The 23,439-nt window shown below is 37.5% G+C and overlaps 1 protein-coding gene across 1 annotated transcript in view; it reads right to left on the bottom strand.

Annotated features, from left to right (window-relative positions):
- COL28A1 (collagen type XXVIII alpha 1 chain) overlaps positions 1 to 23,439 on the bottom strand; it is a 914,882-nt gene that overhangs the window by 372,588 nt on the left and 518,855 nt on the right. The window contains exons 15-18 of the mRNA XM_044075485.1: positions 19,543 to 19,611; positions 19,097 to 19,165; positions 18,704 to 18,772; positions 7,981 to 8,049 (exon numbers count right to left, since the gene is read on the bottom strand). Coding sequence (XP_043931420.1) covers positions 7,981 to 8,049; positions 18,704 to 18,772; positions 19,097 to 19,165; positions 19,543 to 19,611 — 276 coding nt within the window. The remainder of the gene's footprint in view (positions 1 to 7,980; positions 8,050 to 18,703; positions 18,773 to 19,096; positions 19,166 to 19,542; positions 19,612 to 23,439) is intronic.

The following is a 23,439-nucleotide window of genomic DNA, read 5'->3' as shown; positions in this document are numbered from 1 at the left end:
GTATGTACAAACACACACACACACACACACACACACACACACACACACACACATACACACACACACACACACACACACACACACACACACACACACACACACACACACACACACACTCACATGTTCAACAAGAAAAATGCATCAACACCAGTGTCTAACTAAATCAAACTGCAACTGGCAGCAGCCACACAACCACCTCCCCAGACACAGACTGTTGCAGTGCATTGCAATGCATGTGGAATGCGATACATAGTCTAGATTTATAGTCCCTAAGAAGCACACAGTGACATTGAGGTGTCATACAGATCAAGCATGATGCATGCAGTATTAATATCAAGGGTACTCAGATCAGTCACAGTGCATCAAATTTCCCACACTTACCACACAGGAGGCATGGCAGAGTGGGGCACATTTGTCATCATGTGCACAGCTGGCTAGGTATATAAAGTCACATGTTTGTCTAAATAAAGATGGGGTCATACCACATGAGTCTGAGAAGGAGAATCTCATGGCAATGGGTAATCTGTGTAATACACATTTTTTTCCTGTGATGGGGTATGGGTCCCACAGTGTGATTATAGCCTGATGCAGAGGTGACAATCTCAGGGTGATAGGTACTTCTACAATAGACAAATTTCTCCTATGATGTGGTTGGGGAACCATTACATAAAGTGTGATCTGCAGCCACTGTGCTTGCTTGTTGCAGTTGGACTAGGGTTACCATGACAGGGATGATTTGCATTTCCTTGACTGTGATCAGGATACCACTCATCAGGTGTCCTGCGAATGGAGGTTGAGTTTACTTGGCCACCTCAAAGAGGGGGTGGTAGATTGCTGTACACATCCAGATGGAGGTGAGGACTGTATGACTCCTGTTACCAACCCCCCCTTGACTACCCCTGGCATGTACCCTAATCTGACCTTAGACAACATTGTACCTTTGAATAGTATTGGTGGCACTGGCAATCCTCCACATGGAGGTGGACTTTGAAGCAGTGTGCACCACCACAGATTTTATAAGACCACTCATTTATGTGTCTTCAGCCTTCACATCCTCACGGATACTAAAGCAACCAGGTCCATGTTCGACTGAGTTGGAAAAACAAAGCATGGAAGATACTGTGGAATACCTGCTGATTGATCCTCAGTGCTGCCTGCATGTCAGGGGCCCACTGTAAGATGTGCCAGCAATAGGCATCCCTGCAAGGCTGCAGTATGGTGGGTGTACCTACTGTAAGATACAGTAGGCCCATCTGTTGACACAGTCAAGGAGGGTACATTACTTTTGGTTGGAAACACTGGAAAGCTGTGCTCCAGTGGGGATTTTGAGTGCTTGGACTGCAGTCTCTGGTACATCTATAGTTAAGGCTAGACCTTCAGCTTCATTTGTGAGTGCTTGCCCACCAAGGATGGAGATCAACAGTACCACAGTGTCATCAGACTGTGACTCGACTATTTGTGTCTTGTCATCATGATTAACCCATACATGGACACCATCAGCCATGGGTTTATGGAATGTACACTAAGAGTGTTTATGCAAATTATACCATACAATCCCAGCCTAACTGTGCTGCCATCCTGATGTGTATATATACCTGATATTTTTAAAAGAAAACTTAAGCAACAATCTTTATGTGCAATGCTACTGTGAACAAGTCTGGTGAAAGTGGTACTAATGTGGTACATCATTTACTGAAACCGGAAATGTGGTGTAATGTTATCAAGCAGCATTATCTTTTATTGGATTTACATCAACTACTGAGACAGTTGGGGGAGGGTCTTCCCTGATGTCAGTGTCTATGCCTCCAGGGATGATCCCAGAACCACTGTCCGCATGCATGGACACCAAAACCTCCTCTGGCTCTATCAGTCTGATAATCTGTAATACACAGCTGTATCCACCATAGTATTTATCTCATGTCTGACACACCTGATCCCAAAAAGACTGGTCAGTACCCCTCTCCCAAGCTGTGGCCATCCATGTGTCCCACGTGCCTGTAGCAGGACATCATTTTCAGTAGTGATGGGATTATCTGGTCTTTGCCTTCCACCTCATCTTCAAGATGTGCAGAGATCTGTGAACACACGACACAGAATTATAGACCATGTGGTATTCGGAGTAATAGGATGTCAGCTATGTACAAAGTGGTAACTTAGTTATACCATATTGTAATCACAGGCAGAGCTGCAGGTGTATTCCACACAATAGATGTATGGAAGGATATAAGAACATACAGCAGATGCACTTGCTAACAGGTAAGTTCAGTCATTATTATTACCAACAATTGGGGATCACTTTGGTAAATGCTAGTGATACAGTCTCACTCCAATACACTGGGGGTACATGTCTGTAAGCATATGAATGCTGTACTCATCACCACAGGCAAACATATAGCTTAGACAGCCCATAACATCATCATAACAATAACAGGCATGTACAGTCCCAGGTTGTCCTGATATTACATGCTGCCTTGTTTCCATAACTATCTATAAACAAGACACACAAGCAGGTACACACATATCCAATGCTAGTCTATTGAAAATCAAATTCCAGTGTAAGGGTACACATCTTAGCAAGACTGACAAGAAAGAGCTTACAATACACATTATGTGTACTGTTTGTCTCCTAACGTAACCTCTTTAGTCATATAATGTTCCTCTTTTTCCTAATACTGATACCCAAATATGCATGATAGCTGCAAAAACCTGCATGGTTTATCCTACAAAATAGAGGTGCTCCAGCAACATAATGCATTTTTATACCTGTTTGTGTGACACACAGACAAATTTGGTCAAGTTGCATGAATGTCTGTGAAGTTTTTTATGTTCCTATTATGCATCTGCAACTTAAAGTGCAGGTTGCTCCCTCTGCTCAACTCTTACATGGCTGCAGGTGTGTGACAGAGACCTGTGCAGGTATATGTACTATGCTGCTTTGTACCTACATATTGTGCTACCTGTGATACAAAATTCACATTGAGAGCATGAGTCAAAGAGCTCTCTGTCAGTGCCTGACAAAGAGGCCCTGCATGCTGCATGAATGAGAGCTAGATTATGCACCATCTTCTAGAGTTTTCTCAAAGTTTTATAAAATGTATAATTTATTTCGTGTTCTTGCAGTTTTGTGCAACTGTACAGTTAATTGTTAGCTTTGTAGTGACGCAGTTACGTATAGTACAGTAATACCCATTTCTCAGTAAACAAATCACACACTAGAGAGTAGCAATGCAGATGTTAGGATATTATATGAGGCCATTAAGGAAACCTTCATGTAAACAGTTAAGTTATACTTACCAAAAGCACCTAAGTAGGTTGAAAACCATAGCTGTAATTGCTAATGTGGAAATACAGTGAAAATGTTAAAAATAAAGCATTAAGTTAATTAGTTAGTCATTTTGTTGGTGAGTTAGTTTCTTAATTAAGTTTGGATTATTGTTCTTAACAGAAACACCCTCTGTAACCACTCCTTTTCTCCAAATAATCTGATTGCATATAAATAAATGTTTTTGATGTTTTTCATTATACTCAACTAGGATCGCTTGTTTGTGTGTTTCAATAAAGGATATTCCATTTTTGACTCAACTGTGCACTACCTACTATTTTCTATTTTATTATTTTGTAGCACATATTTTACAGTTCGATTTTTATTAGTGAACTAGGTGCAGAACATAATTCAAGGAGTGAACTTTTACACCCTCCACACTGGTTTGTTTTTGACCCAGTACAAGTTGCATACTAGGTTTTCTGAGACTTTGAGGGATACCACAGACTTTTCTTTTTAAAAATTGCATTCCAAAACCTGAGTACAAAGTGTTTGCAAACAGCATGTGTTACACCAGTTTGCTACACTTTTTTAAGTAATCTCATTACATGATAAACACTGGCAATATAGTGCATTAGTAATACGACAGCGGTTATTTAATAGACTGGTGAATGTCTAAAGTAGTTATTTCTGGAATGTGCACTTAGAAAAAGTAGAAGCAGTTTTCTAAATTCACGGATCTCACATAGTTTTCATCGGTCAGAAGTACAGTTTGTCTGCATAGAGGATATTAGTGAGGAGAAGGCAATCTTACAGTTCTTAATGTTGTATCTGGGATGACAGAGATTCTCTGGAGCATTAATTGATGATCCATTAGCTAAAAGACAGTGGGAAAGGTACTGGTGATGGTGTTTGCAAATTAAACTAGAATACATTGTATCCTTTTCAAATTACTATGTATAAATACTTTTATTTCATGTACTATAGACTTACTGTGGTGTAAGTTATACCCTTTTACTTTGTTTTTATATATATGTCATCTGATGCTGATTTTGTAATCTAGAATGCAATTGTATTTGGTTATATGGCTATCTGCATTTTATACCCTATGTATGTAACTAGTGTTGTTGTTGTCTTTAGATCTTGATCATAGCTGAAAATGGTGTCTGGTGCCTGGGCCAGTTCCCATAACCACATAATAAATAAACAAACAAATAAATAGTTTGAGTAGTGTAGTTTCAAAGTGAAAATGCTTAGTGCAACATCGGCTCCTTCTTTCAAAGGAAAACAGTGTAAAGGCATGACAGTGGTATTTTGTCTGAGGCAAAAGGATGAATCTGTGCATTTTGTTTACTAACAGTTGTGAGCTGGCTTGTTAAATGACTACAAAACAGGTAGGTCATGTTCTACCAACTGAAGGAGTACTCAAGGCTCAGAAGATCAGTTGTTATGTTAGTACTGAAAGTCAGGAATTAATTTATTCTTTTAGAATAATAATTTGAACCAAAACTCAGATGCTAAGACACGTTCAGGTGTGTAAATATTCAATCACTAAGCTAGCGCAGCTGATTATCCACAATGTATTGGGTACAGAGCTATTCAGTGCGAGTCCCAAATGCCATTGGTTTGGTTTTACTAGTGTTCATAGTTTGCGTGTTCATACTAGGACGTTGATTGGACTAGCCTTAAGATCCCACTTCATTAGTACCCCTCAATATGACTACCTACCAACTAATTTCTCAACCTTTCAATGAGGGTTTAAGGGGACTTGGGGTGAATTCACATTTCCTATCCATTCATCTAGATTACATGTGGAGAAGGTCACTTTGCTTAACAATCAGGAGAAGCCTATTCCATAGGAAAGGGATTCTTTGAGAGAGGTATTTATCTCCTCAGCAGATCCTGTTTACGTTGAAGTGGAAATGTAGTTCTTTCGAGTGGGTGTTTATGGTATTGCTTATTTAGTGAAGATGAATGATGCCACTTATGACTGGTTTATTTGAGACTTTGTAGGCAAGCCAAATGCTCCCGATCAGAATTCTATAAATAACATTGAAGGGAAAGTGTTTTAAGGCAGTCTATGTACCATCTATAAACTATAACCATGATTTTTTGGGAGGAAAAGACAATGTTTTTTGAGCTGAGTCATATGTCTGAATAAGTATGTACCAAAGGAGGCATTATATTCTATTACAAGTTCTGACAAGGGAGGTGTAGAGATGGAAAATAACCTCCTTTGACCTAGAAGATATACCATTCAATCAGCTAGGTCAGATAGGATGTCCTAAGAACAGCAGATACATGGCAGTTAAAGGATCATTTTTGGGGGGTGTCAACTATGTGGTAGGTACAGGGCTGCAAATGTTTACCAAAGGATATAACACTACATTTCTTGGTATTTAATTTTAGGGTGTGGTCATGGCATAATTTACTTGTACATGTTAAACCCACTTGGATAATCTAGGAACAGCTGTAGAGTTTTCGATAGTTGTACATTTGCAGTTTTCTGTAAACCTGGTCAGCCAAAGGCCTCTGATATCAGCTTTAACATTACAGATGTAAATACTGATTAGAACTGATCCCCATAATTAATCCCAGGGGGACCTCACTAGAAGTAACCCTTTTGGATGAGAGAATGCCCCTTACACTAATAGGCTGGGTTTTGTTAATGAGTGAGTTTGTTCTCCAGTAGATTACATAAAAGTTTCAATTTAGTTTCATTAGCTTGTTTACAATGCCATAATCTAGGATGATGTCAAAGGCCTTCACAAGACTGAGGTAAGTGGTGAGTTCAGATTTGTCTTCATCTAATGCCTTGGTGAATTATTGATAGAAGTCCATTAATTTTAGGATGCAGGATTTTCCTTTAGCACCTAAACTGGTCTAGGCTAAGGGACTGTAGACTACCAATGTTCTTGTCTGTCAGCTTCATAATGATGTACTCCATTGCTTTGCAGATAAGTCGAGATAGCGTTATTGGTCTGTAGTTTCCAGGGCCACTGGTAGGATCTCCTTTACCAAGTGGTATGATCCCAGTCTTTCTCCATATCTCACATATGTATTCAGAATTGAGGATTAGGTTGAACAGATTTATTAGTGAGTCAGTAAGGCATTGTTTGGTGCTAGTGAGACAGCAGACTGGCACATTGTCTGTACTCATGGAAAGAGTGTTTCTGGCCTTAAAGGGAGTCCCCAGAACTTGCTCTAAAGTGATCTGGGGGTGCAGACATGTTGATATGTTGGGGAAGTTAGAGGTAGATGGGGGAAATGTTAAAGCTAAATTTATTATCTTATACATTGGCTATATTCTTTGGGGCCAGGTATGCATTACTGTTAATTAAAAGTTCAGTGCAGTGTTGGGCATTGGTTCTAAAGTTTCTAATATAGCTGAATAAGGTTTTGTGATTGTCCTTTACATTTTTAATTTATATTTATCCGTGGAGAATTTGATATAGCTTCGAAGTTCTTTATCTTTTTGTGTTCAATTTAGGAAGTTATTATTCAGTTTATGCTTTTGGACAATAAGATTCTTCCTTTTCTTGCACAGTTTGTTTGTGCTAAGATTCTACTATAGGGGTTTGCTTCTAAACTTAGCATTGCATTTGTGTTGGGTGGAGAGCCTATATCTCTATGAAATCACTGAGGTGAGAATAGAAACTGTATGTGAAAGCAGCAGTGCATGATGCAGCGCTATGAAAGGGAGAGGGTGCTTAAATGATACTGAGTTACCAACTAACTGTAATGCATTCTCCCCTAAGTAATCTATATAGACAGAAGAGTTTGAGGATGGGTGTGTTTTTGCCCTCATATTGAATATTACTGAGCAGTGGTCAGATTTGACCAATGACTGGACAACTACAGATGTACGGTCTAGAAGGGGTCATATCTTTGCAGTGATTTCAATAATCAATGCTAGTTTTGTCATCTTTTCATGGACTACTATATCTGGTTTTCTTGCATTTATTTCTTGAACCGTTGGTAATGAATGATCCCATGTGATATAAACTTCATCATTTTCTATGATGCTTTGTGGTTCATGTTTCAGGTATAAGTTTAGCCACGGAATGTAACATCAAATTTCACTTACAGAATTTTGTTATAGTATTGTTCTTTACTCTCAACATTTCCATTTAATCCAGTTTTCTCTCTTCCTTGCAAAAGCCTGCAACTAACCACAGAATCACCTTGCCTTTTTACTAATTTATCTGTCTTTATATTTCTTCATATTAAATGTGAATGAGCCATCTACCTGTTTGTTACCTGCAGTACAGCCTCTGGAAGTTTGTATGTGGTCCGTAACTTAATCATATCCCTGGTACCACATATGTACTAGAAAAATTAAGGCCACCATCCTTTCTATGTTTTATGATATAATTTCTTTTCTGCTTACCACAAATGTGTAATATATCAGCAAATAAGCTGGTCTATAATACTTATGCAGGCTACGTTTTATCCTTGTTCAAGCTATGTCTGTCTATGCATGTATGGCGCAGAAAGGAAAACAAACACAGGTGCTGTTCACAGTGTAATACCTCAACATGTTGTGATGCAGGTAAAAAGCAATGCACTTCACTTACTCCTAAGTGTCGAAATAGGCATTACAGCATATCAATATATTTTTACATTCAACTGAAAATTGCACATATTTTGCTAAGTGGCATTAAATGTCATGAATCCATCTGAAGTGTATTTATCCTCTTCTCTATAAAAAAGTTTACCTTTGGTCCTGGCTCTCCAATACCTCTTTCTCCAGGTGCTCCACTTTCTCCTGGCAAGCCTTGGTCACCCTAAAGAAATGAAGAGATAATACAGAGCGAAAGCAATATTAAAATGAATATGTGTATTAATACTTTTATATATAGAGATAGATAGATACACACACAAAATGATAATCAACTGCAGTTTCAGAGAACAAAGTTAAAAGACAAACTAGTAAATGATCCATAATCTATTATAAAATATGTATTTTAAAATGTTTTTCAATTGCTATCATTTTAATGCAGATATTTTTAATTATTTAGTTATGTAAATGCTCGACTTTTCATTAGATAAAGATAGAGCCTAGTCACTGCATAGTCCATTTATAAATTTCAGGAAATTAGGAAACCAGCTGCTTTAGAGAAGACCACAGCAGTTTTACTACTTAAGAGTATTCTGGCTAGATTGGTGGCAAATGTGAACAAAAACAAAGCCCCATGACTACTCCTGTTTTCTTGTATATTTAATCTTGTTATCATGGAAGTCATTTACTACCTGTAAAATGCAACAGATAATTATGTCAGAGTTTTGTTATGCAGACTCTAAAATGATTTGCTAGAAATGCTTTGATTAAAGCAGAGTCTACTATTTGACCTTTATAAACATAACATATGGGTTCTAACAGATACAATGGGAACATTTTATTAATCTTCATTTTTATACATAACTAATAAATTATGTTAAATTATAAAACTGGCATATTCTGACCACACTGTATAGAAAACAAATGGCCCACTTCTAAGAAAGATTATCAAAGGAAAAAAGGCCTACCCTATGATATATTGAAGCATGATTGTAAACTAATTGGTCAATCACAACTTATCTAAATACGGATTTCCGTAAAATCAGAGTCTTATCATCACTTCATTAAAATGGAATAGGATGTGTGTAGAACGTTTTATATAATGCAAATCCATTATCTTCAACATGTTCATTTTAGTATTATAGAAGGTAGTAAGAGTATACTCTCTGCCTTTGCAGGTATGTGCCAGCACAGGTCTGAAATGTATTATATAATCATAAGCAAGCAAACAAATAAATAAATGGAAGTAAATGGACAAATGGCCATTGAGCTGTTAGCTAAAATTCACTGCTAAAACTGTAAAGATTTACACCTGTGATGGAAAGGAAGAGGTTCAAGTTGATGGGTGCCATCATATAATTTTTTGTTAGTTCATAGGTTGGTACTAGGCTATCAGCCCTAGGGCCTATACAAGCCTAGCCATAACAATTCCCTGGCTATTTCTTCCCACATTATTTACTTTCCTGGACCCCTGTCTAGCAGGGCGACTGACGTGATCCCTGGGGTGAATTTCCTTTCTCCCATCCAATCGTCAAGGTTCCTCTTGAAGAGGTCCAAAGAGGCACTCTGCTTGACATGTATGGGCAATCTATTCCAGAGTCTGGGCAGTCTCTGGGTCAGGAACCTATCCCTCCAGCATGTTTTGTTTATTGTGATGACAAGGTTTAGATCCCTGGAGCGTGTAGCTCTGAGGGATTGGGATTTCTTTAAGTGTAGCATGTCCAACAGCTCTGGGTTTGACATGGCCTTGTATGTTAAGCAGAGATCGCCTCTGAGTAGACGATATGCGACAGAGTATAGCTGGAGTTTTTTAAGGCGGTCAGCGTAGGGCATCTGCTTTAGGCCTGTGATTCTTTTAGTGAGGTATTTCTGAGGCCTTTCCAGTTGTTGCAGATGTCTTGAGAGGTACATACCAAATGGGGCGTTGTATTCTATAATGGGTCTAATGAGGGATAGTATATAAAAAGGTCACCAATCAGTTTAACTAACCTGCATAAAAAGCAAAGGGCAACCTCAAGTGAAGATGTAAGGAGGTGATAATGAGGTTATATGGTCATCACTACACATAAACAATGCAAAAGTATGCATATGAACAGTAATCTAGGCTGATTAAACCAGATGAGACTCAGGATACATTTATTCGAATGTAATTATTAAACCACATTTATGAACTGATTTCCTGATTTCAAAAATTGTTAATGATGTTCAAGGTGCGGTTGCATTAGAATCTGACCTCTAAGTATCTTTAAATGGGAAAGTACATATTTTGAATCCATGGAATTGCATTTTAATGTATGTTCCATTACTGAAACAGCAGTTTGGTTTGTACTTCGATGCCTTCTTATAAGTAAGACATTTCTGGAAGTGCTACAGGATTTGCCGTTTTGTTTCAGAAGGAATGCACTTAAATTTGAACATTTTTTTCTGTCATTCAATACACTTTGAATAACAATTTTCTTTGAGGCTTTATATTTTATTGGCTCTGCATTTCTACTGCAACAGGACAAACAGAAGCAGTACCTTTTCTGAATTTCTGATATAACAAGTAAATGCACTGTTAATCATAGGCAAACATAACCTGAACATAAAATGTCTAGTCCAGACTGTAAATTAAAATAGTATAAAAGGAAAATGCAAAATTACTGAAAACTAAGATATTTTGCATCCTCATCCAATATGCCACTATATCAAATACATTACTTGAACATCACAGGCACATCACAACTGTCAACATTACATTAGACAATAATTAAAATATAGATTATGATTTATCATTCATATTTTCTTCAGTGCATCTATTAACATTATTCCTAAAGGATTTATTGATCCCTAACACCACACATTCTAGTATTTATCTGCATGAGTCTATAAAATTCACAGGAGTGTAAAACTTCCATGATGTCATCAAGAGCCTTCTAGTAACAGCAGCCATGAGAGTCATGTGATGGTATATGGAAGGTGATATCACACACCCGTCACAAAAAAGTAACAAAATAGCTAGATGATGCCTTTTCCTTTGAATCTTGTTGGAGAACGCTGTATATTTAAGGTCAGCTTGTAAATTCCTTCTCTCAAATGAGAAAGAAGTTTTGGGTGACCTTATCAAAGAAAAACACCATCCAGCTTTTTGCACCTTTATAGCTAGGAAATAAAGCAGAAAGTCAGGTCATTTAGTTCCACCTTTCCATTTTACCTATAGGAGTTATCAAGTAAAATGAATGATATGAGTGTTTGCCAGCCTGTATGAATTGCATTAGAAACCCAGTGACCCACTTAAATGAACAATAGTGAAGGCCCTTATTTGCCAAAATCAATACATATAGATGGTTCTTCAGAGGATAACCCTAGAACACAGAGTTATTGTTAGACCTTCTTTGCACCAGCATAAGATAACAACAGAACACAGAGCTGATATGATGTCTTTTATTAGACAAGCAGAGGCTTTGCAATACAGTCTTTGTGAGCTTTAGTACTATAAGAGCTCTTTGTCAGGATTTAATATGTTGCTGATGCCGGTACAGTTCTTTAGTGCCGACCTGTGTGCAGGGAAGAAATGCAGAAGGTATCATTACTTTCAAATTGGCTAAAAGGGGCATTTTGCAAAATAGCAATAACGATTCTTATTTTATTTAAATTTTCTAACAAGGTTAGAACAATGATCTGCATAGAACATTTGCAAGTCCAGCCTAGGGTTACAGAGGTCACAGAGAATGACAAAGAGAACACACTGCTACAGCAATTATGCAGAGTGTTTTGCCAAAAGAACAAGGGCTATTCATTAAAGTCACCAGTATACAGCCCAGACCCTTATATATATATATATATATATATATATATATATATATATATATATATATGACATATATGTCTGTGAGAGATGGTGTGCATGTATACACGTATATGTGTACCTAAAACCATATAACAGACTTAATTTTATTCCATAATAATAGATAAATTCCTTCACAAATGACACTTGAAATAGTGATAATTTCGGAAAGGAAACAGCACAGGTTTTTTTTAAGACACCTCATGCCAGTTGTTCATAAAACACACAGCTTTCTTTCAATGGTTTGTGTTAGGATGCTCAGGCTGCCCTTTTAAAAGTGCATTTTTTTTTGCTAAGGTAAAATAAGGGAATTTCAAATTCTAGTACTGAATATGCAGAGGTTCTACATACACAAGACAGAATCTTTATATTTTTTGAGCTAATACTTTAAAAAAAAAGAAAAGGTTTTGCTTGAGCCTTCCTTATAGCAGTACCAAATTGGGATCATGGTTTGTTATGATCCCTAACTCTATACACTCAACATTGGATATTTGTTTAAACAGATGTTAAATTTAAGTTTTACTTATATGATTCAAATTGAGTATTACTAGTTTCAAAAAAGATGTGGTATTCATTTGAATTACTGGCTGAGATGTGTTTGAAGAAATAGAAAAATGGAATCATCAAGTCAAATTTGACACAGACTTTAGCATATGAAAATGGGCAGAAATAAAAATATGCCAGGTCTTACACATTTGGTCTAACCTGCACTTAAACTTCCAATACTAATAAGGCAGAAGTAGTAAGAAAATGCATATGTGTACTGCCTCCATTGCAAAAAGGGATGACACCCTGCCTATGACCAAGATTATATGGGATTGAGTAAACATCTGGGTGCTAGAAGAGCCACATGGGGGCTGAGAAATGATGGATGTGTGCACCTATCTTGTTGGGAAGGGGGAGAAAACTATCACACCATTGTCTTCACTGACACTCAGCAGAGGATGTAAGTAGCCATAATGGACACTTGTAGGAATGTACAGACTCTGGAGGTCATGGGGATGGGTGCATAGGGAAAAAAATCACATATATCCACTTCACTGCTGCTGGGGATGACAAGTAATTTCCCAGTATGGGGTCAATTACTGTTCATCCTTAAAAGTGGTATCCCAAGTCTGGGGGTGTGTGAAGCCAGATCCTGAGAGTCTAGGGACAACAATGCCAGTAGAATTTAAAACAGAGTTTATGAGAGTAGCACTGAGGTATGAGAACCAAATTCCCTTCATGGCTGCCTGGATGATGGCTTCCTCAAGTGAATGGAGAGGTTTAACAGATAGAAGGCACAATGGGGGGGGGGGCATATTAAATAAAGGAATCAGTATTGATAAGAGGGAAGTCAACACAGTGAAACAAAGAGAGAGGTTATTGGCTCTGAAAGCAGAAAATACTTTCACATTACCTCATTTGAGCAGAGGCATTTAATAAGCTGAGTCTGAGATCAAGTCATTATCAGCTTGATTTACACAGCCATAAAAGAAACACAGTCTTGCATATCTAGCCTGTCCAGAATAACAGTGAAAGCAATGATCTTCCAAATCACGGGCTTTCAATTCCAATTATTCAGACATTGCCTCATCTGTTGCCAGTCTGTGTTTCATTTCTTGCAATAAGAACCACCCAAAACCAAGTAAAATGAAAAAGTAGAATCCGGTCTGGCAGCAAAAGAAAACCTTTTAATTAAAATAATCCAAAGTACAATAAATAAAAATCAATAATCCAGGAAAGCACTTTCGTTTGTCACTCTGAAACTTCTTCTATTGTCAGAAGAAGTTTCAGTGTGACAAACAAAAGCGCTTACCTGGATTATTGATTTTTATTTATTGTACTTTGGATTATTTTAATTAAAAGGTTTTCTTTTGCTGCCAGACCGGATTCTACTTTTTCATTTTACTGTGTTTCATTTCTTCCAATTTAACAAACATGTCAGTGAGTTGATCAGAATGGGATAACACAGTTGTCTCTATTTCTCCAAACCTTTTGGCATTCCTATTAGTTAGCGCCACCAGTGCCCAATTTATTTTACCAAATTCCACCATGATCTTCACAAATAATTACCCTTAGAAAAATTCATTGGTGCCTGTGTAAGAGTTTTTTCTCCAGGCCCAAAGATTCACTAGGCAAGAAACAGAGTGATCAGCGCTGCAAACATAGCTCTCAACCTTCCATCTCTAAAATAAAGAACACCACCTTTCATAATGTGGAACAAAGGGGTAAAATGTGAAACACTTACCAACAGCTTGCTAACAACTTTAACTTGGAAGCTCACAGAGTGTTTCAATGTGCTTCTTTATACTTACAAACATTTTCTTTGATGAATTAATATGATTTAGTATTATATACAATGGGTATTAGTTAAAAATATTGGTAGTACTGATTATGTGACATACTCTGGCAGTGTGGAACAGTGAGGAATATAGACTTTTCAGGACTCAAAATGATGACCCTTCTTCATAATGAGGTACACTTGAGCTATAAGACTGCAGGCATAGACTTCATTCCACCAGATTTCTTTTTATTCTTCATCATGATTTATCATGTAAATGTAAGAGCTATTTCAATGTTCCCTCTTTTAAATATGGCAGCTAAGGATACTGGTTGAAATCTCTTTGGCATATTCTATAACCTCTATTCTGTTTCTTGCAGTTGTAAAATTGTAATTTTTTTCAAGCAGACAAGATGTTTGCAAGCATAAAGTTCTACTGGGTTGGCATTTTAGCCAGTGCTATTCTGATGATGTGGTCGTATGTAATAGTTTTGGTGTTAGCAATGCTAAATTACCTTGTCATTTAATGTATCTTTATATACTTAGATTCAACCCCTGAGTACAACATACAGGGTAGTTAGCGGGAGCGCTTGATAAAAACATGTTAACCGTCTCAGCAGCCTCTGTAGTAGACAGGGATTCTTGTTACCAGACACATGTTTTGAGATAGTGATGGTTAGGACTGAAGATATAGGACCGTTCAGTTCTTTATTTCAAAGGCCTCCATTTGTTTCTGTTACAAGACGAGCAATACTTGCCAGTTTGGTAACTATAGAAGGATTTGCATTAACACAATAACAGAACCAAAAAAAGTTGAAGGGAAACAGTGCTTCATTTAAGATACCATACCTTGCATTTATTATATTTGCATCAAGGGACATAAAGTCTGCGTATGGATTAAAAAGGATTTTCCTATGAGAGATAAGGATATGTGGGAAGACCTTAAACGAAGGATAATCAAAATAATGAGAAACTGCAGGTACAAGAACCAATCACAGGAGGTGAGAAAAGATTGGGAAGAGAGATTGGAAAGGCAATTTAAAAAGGAACAACGGAAAGACAACTGTATATGACTCCCAAGTAGGCAATAAGATCCAGAAGGTTGAAGATTTTTGCTTGAAATGTTTGCATGGGCATTTTTATACCGCAAGAAGACTTTAAGGATTTATTTCTTCTGGTAGATAGGATCTGCTGCTTGATTATGTCTCAGGAGGGAGGTAACTGGGACATGTTTTTAGGAGTGTCTTGAACTGGCAGGTTTTAAAAATTCCCTTCAGATTACTCTGTCAAAAATGTTAGTGGGCACAAATGGCTATAACTGAAGAAATGATTCTTTTGAGCTGGGATACAGGAGCTGAATTGCTTAGACATAGTAAGGTTTTACTAAGTTGAGTACTGTTGGCCGCAACAAAAAGCAATTACTAGAAAGAAGAAAGTAGAAATAAAAATGTAAGCAAACTGCAATTGAGATGCTGATTATTTTAAAGGAGATAGAAAACTGGAGGTGGGACCTTTAGAAAAAGGAATGAACAAATTACATAGGAATAAATGGCATTTGTAGGAACAGCACATGCAGAATAATATTCAGGGGAAAGAATGAGGTTTAAGGGATGGCAGGAATTAAGAAATTTATATAATGCTGGAATGAGTGATAACTGTTAAAAAGAAAGAAAACATACATGCAATGTATAAAATATATAAATGAAAAAATGTTAATATGGTTTGTTTTGTACTAGTGTATATGTTTGCTTTTGCTTTATGAGATAATTTAATAAAGGTGTTAAAGAAAAAAATGCAAACCATAAATTCAAGAATACATACAAGATGGTAAAACATTTAAATCATAAATTCATGACTATATACTGATTGAGTTAATTTCTGCATTCTTTATGAATGCTGTGTATCATTAAAGGGAATATATATATATATATATATATATATATATATATATATATATATATATATATATAATAAAACAAGAACTTTAAATAAATCTCATGTAGCCCTTGAGCTGTGTATGTTATTACTCCACATAAATATGTTTTACACCACAGTTTGTATAAGGTGTGCTACTTCATTCTCTTTCCACCTCCTTCCCATATATTTGTTGCCCTCTGTCGCCAATGCAAAAATCATATTTTGCACTGACAAATGGATTTTTTCAATATCTCATCCTATTTCATTCAGAAAGTATTGTTTTTGTAAAGACTCTGATGCCTCAGTTGCAGGTGCTCCTTCATCCAGTCAGTCTCTCAGCCATAGGTGTCAAGTGTCCATGTCATTCACACTTATGATGCCCAGTCATCTAAGAATAGCAACTCAGAGAGAGAGAGAGAGAGAGAGAGAGAGAGAGAGAGTGACAGAGACAGACAGGCATGCAGATGGAAACAGTGACACAGAGACAGTTGCCATAGGGCATATTTGGTTGTAGATGGATTGACAAATTCCAAAAGGCAAAAAAAAAAAATAACATGAAATGTCAAGAAAAGATAAAATTGTGTATGGAGACACTAGAAAATTAGATGTAGACAGGAAGCAGTAAAATCACTATTTAAGTATTTCTCTTTTTATATGTGCAGCTCCAAAGGTCTGATTAAATACTACTCTCTGATGAGATCAGCTTGGAATTTCCATGCTCTTTTTGGAGGGAGAGGAACTGAGATTAGGATACAAGGGTAGTAGTGAAGTGCTAACACAGCAGAGGAAGATATAGGAAGGGAAGGTACTTTAGATTATACAGATGAAGTTCATATGATTTTATGGTGGGTACTGTATAAAGAATGAAGACAAAGACAAAATGAATGGGAAATTGCACCAGCATTTAAGTAATGTTATAGTTAGACTATGATAATCTTATTGCGAGATAACACAACATTCTGAGGTAATATAGCTATGTCTATACAGGAGGAACATGCTCAACTTGGATCTGATTATTTAGGAAAGTCCATGCGTAAAGCTTACTAGCTCAGTCTTCTCACATGGACTAAACCTTCTTTGAAAGAGAATGGCAAGCCTGTAGTAGGAACCTCCAAGGAAGGTAGTGCAATTCATCCCTTTAGAATATTTGCAAGAAGAATTTATGACAGAAAACAAATTGTTTAAAATGCTAGGAATTATAATACAATCTTGCATTTATCTTTCTGCAAGTGAGTTTAATCAGAGGCATGTTTTGGCAGCAAGTGGGATTTTCTGCCCCAAAACACTTCAAAAGGCAAACGTAACACCTTATGGGAGTTTCTGAAGATGTCAATGACTTGATCCAGAGTTGTATTACATGGCATGAAACTGTTCCACTGTCAGAAGAACATGCAATTAAGTTGTCTTCTTATCATTTGAGCTTCTAACTTATGATCTCAACAGTTCATGATATAATTATGTTTCAATGTATTATCAGGCAAAAGTATACCTAACAACATTTCAGCATGTCCCGAGCATACAAATTGTTTGGTATATTAGAGCAAATATTCCTTTAGAGTAGAACTCAACATCAAACCCTTGTAAATGTGATCATTGTGGTGACCTAAGGAAAATCCCTTTCTATATTCTTTGGTAAGCCATTGTTGCAGACACCTCTACTATAAGTACTATTTATTTATTAATTTATTAACCAGGCATGTGTACTGGCATACATGTACCCTTTTCAGGCAGCAAGTCAGTCAGTCATTTGCTCAGTACTAGTATGACTGAGTCAGATTTGCTTGAACTTTATCGTTTGAGATCGTTAACATATATTTCTGTTTAATCAGTCTGTATCATTATTTTTTTCTCCAAAATTGCAGTCTGTTGGAGAAAGAGAGATCCAGTTTTACAGTATTTAGCTGATCATGCTTGTCCTGAGATGCAGTAACTTCAGAGTGATTATATTAACATAAGGGTGCATGGGGGGCCATGGAACTCCCCTCCCAACAAACAATGTTTTTTTATGCATTGCTGTTGTTGTTGTGTCTTTCGGCTTTTCCCGGTTAGGGGTCGCCACAGCGGAACTCTGGTCCGCTAATGACTGGCAGTAGATTTTTACATGCCGAGTTGCCGACCCTGATGCACAACCTTCACCAAAGGTATGCCCATTCACGCATGTCTCCACACAGAAGACACTCTAGCTGAGAATCGAACAGGACAACGTCTTACTGTGAGGCGACAACGCTACCGCAGCACAACCACCGCAGTATGTGTTATCATTTCTAAAACAGTGCAGCTTTGAGTAGTCGTGTCCACTTATATTCTGCACTCAAGCTGCTCATTTTCATGGAGTTCCAATTCAACACTGTAGTCTTGAAATGTCTTGGGTCATGGAAATATTATGCAGCCATCTGTAACAACCAAAAAGAAAAAAAGAAAAGAAAAGAAAGCACAATACTGAACATGCAAATAAAATAAAATGTACAGATGCAATATCCAGGATGGATTGTGTTATAAAGTAGTGAAAGCTAAGCTAATCTGGACTTTGTGATGAAAAGTGGCAACATTGTAAGAGGTAATGACTTTATGCACAGTCAGAAATCTAGCATAGGCACACTATGACAGTGTGAAACTGTAAAGTGTTTAACAAATTAGTTTACATTAACTGACCTCATACTTTACAGCATTTGTATCAATAAGCTCAGTTAACACCCATCATGATCTATGTTTGGTATAGTATATAATAGCTTTGTTTCTCTGTCAGCATATAGATTTGAAAATGCCCTGATATATTGATTAATTGTAGACACTGCAGTCAACGTCTTGTATAACATGTGATCTTTATAACCTCAGAAATAGTAGCTTCCAAATAGTATACAAAGATAGTCTTACCTTTGGGCCTGGTAATCCAGTTCCTTGTGGTCCAGTTGGGCCAGGTGGACCTCGTGGCCCTTGAATACCCTAAGGAAAGTTCGTTTTAAAGTTATTAACAAACTGACACTTATTTCACCTAATCTCTTTATCGATTTATTTTAATTTAGTTAATTAGGTAGATTTTCTGGGACCAGAGATCCCTTTTCAGTGATATACATGAAATACAAGAAATGAAAATGACTTGGTAAGAGACTACACTCCATGAAAACAAGATCTGACAATATTCATGTTAATATTCCTGCTTTTTCTAGTCTACCAGCTTTACTACTATGTCATTCATTCTACTTCTTCCAAAAGCAATATTAAAATGAGAAATGATGATTTTATTGTAAAACAAACACTCATATTTACCTTTTCTCCTTGAATTCCAATTCCAGACAAGCCAACTGGACCAGGTAAACCAGGAGGCCCCAATTCACCCTTAAAAAAGCAAACATAGCTTTAGTTGTGGTATAACAAATATGATGGTGCCTTATAAATCAGATGAACACATATGGTGCTGCAGTACTGAGGCCACCTACTGGTATGATTGCTAGAAAAGTAGTTAACATGCAAACCATGTCCATTTGTAACAATACTCAACGTTCCCACAATATGAATCTTTTCTACTAAATAGATTTTGAAACATCTGGGTAGCTTACTGGCCATAAATCTGTTGATGAAAGACAGACTGGCTAAATTCTTTTTTTTTAAAAACTCAGTAAATTAGTTTGCTTCATTGGGTCTTTTTTATCACAAATACAATCACTGTTCTTAGAAGCATTATCCTTTTAGGCCCCAAAATATTTATAGCTCACCTTTTCACCTTTTATTCCAATACCCGGCTGTCCACGAGATCCCCGTGGGCCATCAAATCCTCTGTCTCCCTATAATGAAATATAAAACAGAAAAGCAGTCAGTTCCTTCTGTCAGATGACAGGCTTCAGAAGTTTTATTACTAGGCCTTATTCACTTCATTTACTGACATGATAGCCACCAGTGAGGTACTTGGAAAACGGCAGCTGTACAAATGAAAGTTTTGAAAGATAATGTTAAAATGTGACTGAAACTGCATATCTTGTTCGGAGTCAGAAACAGTATTAGAAGTGTCAACCTGTTAGTTGAATTATATGATTACATTTTTACTTTCTTTACTTTATGGACATCTTTTTTGCTCACCTGATACTATTGGCACATTTTATTTATATATTTATTTGTTAGCCAGGTCATTGGGCTACTTCAGACTGTTTTAGCCATAATCTGGGCCACAGGCTACAGTCCAAGTACAAAAAAGCAGAAAGTGTAACTGTCACAGACATTTACAGTCAGACAGAACTTGTATTGCAGTAACTACTTACAATAAGGCGAATCACAGTTATGGTTATGAGCTTAGAGCACTGAAGACTCACACTTATAAAAGCAAAAATATACCAGTGTTATTCTTTGGATGTGTGTGTGTGTGTGTGTGTGTGTGTGTGTGTGTGTGTGTGTGTATGCTCCCAGGCCGAGTCTGAAAAAGGTTCACGGGGATTAGTGTTTTAGCCTAGAAAGTAAATACAAATCAAATAAATGTATCACTGTCTTTCTTTTTTCGGTGAATGTACTCTTTTGCTGCTTACAAACAAGGACTACTGAGCATTTAAATTATATTTTATCTGGTCTCAAATGCTGCAGCTCCTGCAAGAATTTTATGTTTTGGTGTATATGTTGCACCCATTTGCTTTCAAAATAACTGGATTTCTCAAAACAAAAAAATGCAATTAATTGGGAGGCATACACAACCACTAACATGCAGGCCCAAAGATTTATTGACTGTAAATTCAAATGCTCTGGAGCAGCTAGTCTGCAGTCCCAGTAGGGGAACAAATATCCTAGATCTGGTACTCACAAATATGGGAGAGTGCTGCACCCCCCCCCCCCCCCACATTGTGATGTCCTCACTGGTAAGATCAGATCACAAGGAGGTCTCTGTTGAAGTAAAGGTAAACCTAGTCCCCCTACCTAACACCAAAAGCATTAAGAACTTCCCTCAGGTAAATTATCCACTATTAAGGGACAGCATAGCTAGTTTTCAAGCTCACCCAAATCTAGAAAACACAGAAACCTATGCAAATGCATACACAAAAGCCCTGTATGACTATATAAAACAACTGCATAGAAATTGACTGTAATAACCCAGGTCAGACTGCAAATAAAAACACCCTGGTGGACCCATGGTATTAATAGGTTGCACAACAAAAGATAGAAAATCCTGCCAAGAAGTAAGGGGGGATTAGCACAACAGAGCAAAAAGTCCCTCATCAGTCAAAACAAGTGAATCAGGGAACTAGTCAAGTCTCAAAAGCAGACTTTGAGGTACAAATAGCCTTCAAAGTTAAGGATAACCATAAGGCATTTTCAATTATGTTTGCACTCTTAAGGGAAACACACAACAGTGTGTAGAATTAGTTGTTGATGGCATCACCTACACTCAGCCAGAAGGCATAGCAAATGTGCTGACCAACAACTTCAGCTCAAATTTCATGTCCCCATCACCCCCAGTTCCCCCTAAGGAATATTTCCACCACTCCACCACCAATTATCACCAAAGAACAGGTTGCCACTGCACTCTCTAAATCTAAAAACACAGCTTCATTGGGGCATGATGATACACCAGGTTGCCTCTTAAACCAGACCTCCCAACCATCCCGAATTACTCAGTGTGTACTGAGTTTTGGGGGTCAAAATGAAGGGGTGCCACGATTCCCGAGTGGCACCCCTTCATTTCTGATTTTTTTGCTTTTTTTTTTTTTTTTTTTTTTTTTTTTTTTTTAATTTTCGCGCTGTCGGTGCTGACATCATCGCATGCGGGATGACGTCAGCTCCATCAGTGCTACCAGCCAGTCGGAATTGAGCTCAAGGAGCTCGCGTCATTATTTCCGGCTGGCTGTGAGCGGGCAGGAAATGGGAATTAAACAGCAGCAGCACTAATGCTGCCAAGAATGCTGGCTAAGGCTTTACTTTCCTTTTTTTAAACTGCTATGCTGCTGAGAATGGGCTGGCGACTGGCGTTACTTTATTTTTGCACATTTCTGCCGAGTTGGTGCCGACGTAAATGGACTTTGGGCTGCAGGCTGAGAGAATGAGATGAAGCAAGGCAAGGCATTAGGTAAGGAAACAAAGTGTGTGTGTGTGCGTGTGTGTGTGTGTGTATGTGTGTGTGTGTGTGTGTGTGTGTGTGTGTGTGTGTGTGTGTGTGTGTGTGTGTGTGTGTGTGTGTGTGTGTGCGGGTGGCTGGGTATTCACTTATTGTCAGGTTACAGGTACAATGCCTAAACACTACAGTTGTGCATGTGCGGTGTGCGGGTGAGTGCACACACTTATGAGTGTGTATATTCATGTGGTATGACCATATTTAGGCTTAGCTAGTATGAAATGTTGTGCCAGTATAAACTTTCTCACAGATAGAAAAGAACGTAATGTGTAAAATGATAATAATAAGGGAGGAGAAACATATGCTTTGAAGAGAAATGCTGCTAATTAACTGTCATAGAAGCTGGTAGGGCTTGCATAAATATACACAAAGTCATTTAAAGAACAGAGGTAGGCAAGAAAGGAGCTATGAAAGCAATTGTAGCCTGGCTGCTTCATGCATTCAGCAATTGAGAAAGCACTGCCAGAAATACCTTGGTCTAGAGATTACATTTGGGGTTTCATTCCAATATGCTTTTCCTGTTTTTAATAGTTGAATGTTTTTATTATCTGTTTTCTAGAAGGAGCAAAAAAACTGTTTATAAATTAGAAATGTCTTTTATGATGGAAATGTTCTGAATTGGGCAGTTTTATAATTATTGGTTCATGCATTTTCTTTCATTACCTAGAGTACAGCCTACTGTAAAAATGTTCATTCAAACAATAAATTTAAAATGTGCTCTGTCTAGCAAGTGTGCTGTATTATACAAGGACTATAACTTAATAAAGTCAGGAAGGTGCATCAAAGAAAAGAACGCATCATGTATGTTTCTTGTTTTGTGTGCAAGGAGCCAATGATTTGAAAACAGCCCAAAGGTAATCTTTATTCACCACTGGCCAGATGCATTTTCTTTGGATGTGGTACGGGTTTTAATGCTGTTTCTATGAATGTGAGTTTCAAGGGCAGAGAAGTATTAATGCCAAGTCTGTTTTCATCGTGAGACAGTATTGCTTTGTTTATCAGATGTCTGTGTTTGTGCATTGATGTGCTGCAAAATGTAAAAATAAAATCCAAATAATCATTGCAGAAGTAAAGCAATATGCATGCACACATTAGTGCTTATGGTAAATGGGGCGAAATAGCCAGGTAATGGGATATTGGAATGGCTGCAGGGGGACTCTGGTGACATATTTTGGTTGTCTGTTCAGTTTGTGTTCGAAAGTTGGTATCCCACAACTCCATTGGAGTGGGTGGGGTTATGTAATTATGTATGCAAATTAGATATTAATCAGCGTACAGATTTGTACCTTTTTTTCATGGGCCTTGTCCACATTTTTGATATTTCCAGGTTGAGAGGTATGTCTTAATCAGCTTAAATCAGGACTTATCAGACACATTAGGATCTCTATTTAACCAAAGCCTCCAGACTGGCTTTGTCCCAATAACATGGAGGACAGCAACAGTCATCCCTCTGCATAAAGAGGGACCATTTACTGACCCGGGAAATTACAGACCCATAAGTTTGACTAGTCTTATATGTAAG

This window comes from Protopterus annectens, chromosome 6.part1 (genome assembly GCF_019279795.1).
Source record: "Protopterus annectens isolate FY-2018-M chromosome 6.part1, PAN1.0, whole genome shotgun sequence".
In the NCBI taxonomy this organism is placed as follows: Eukaryota; Metazoa; Chordata; order Ceratodontiformes; family Protopteridae; genus Protopterus; species Protopterus annectens.
Note: the sequence above shows the minus strand (reverse complement) of the source record. Positions and strands in the feature narration are given on the sequence as shown.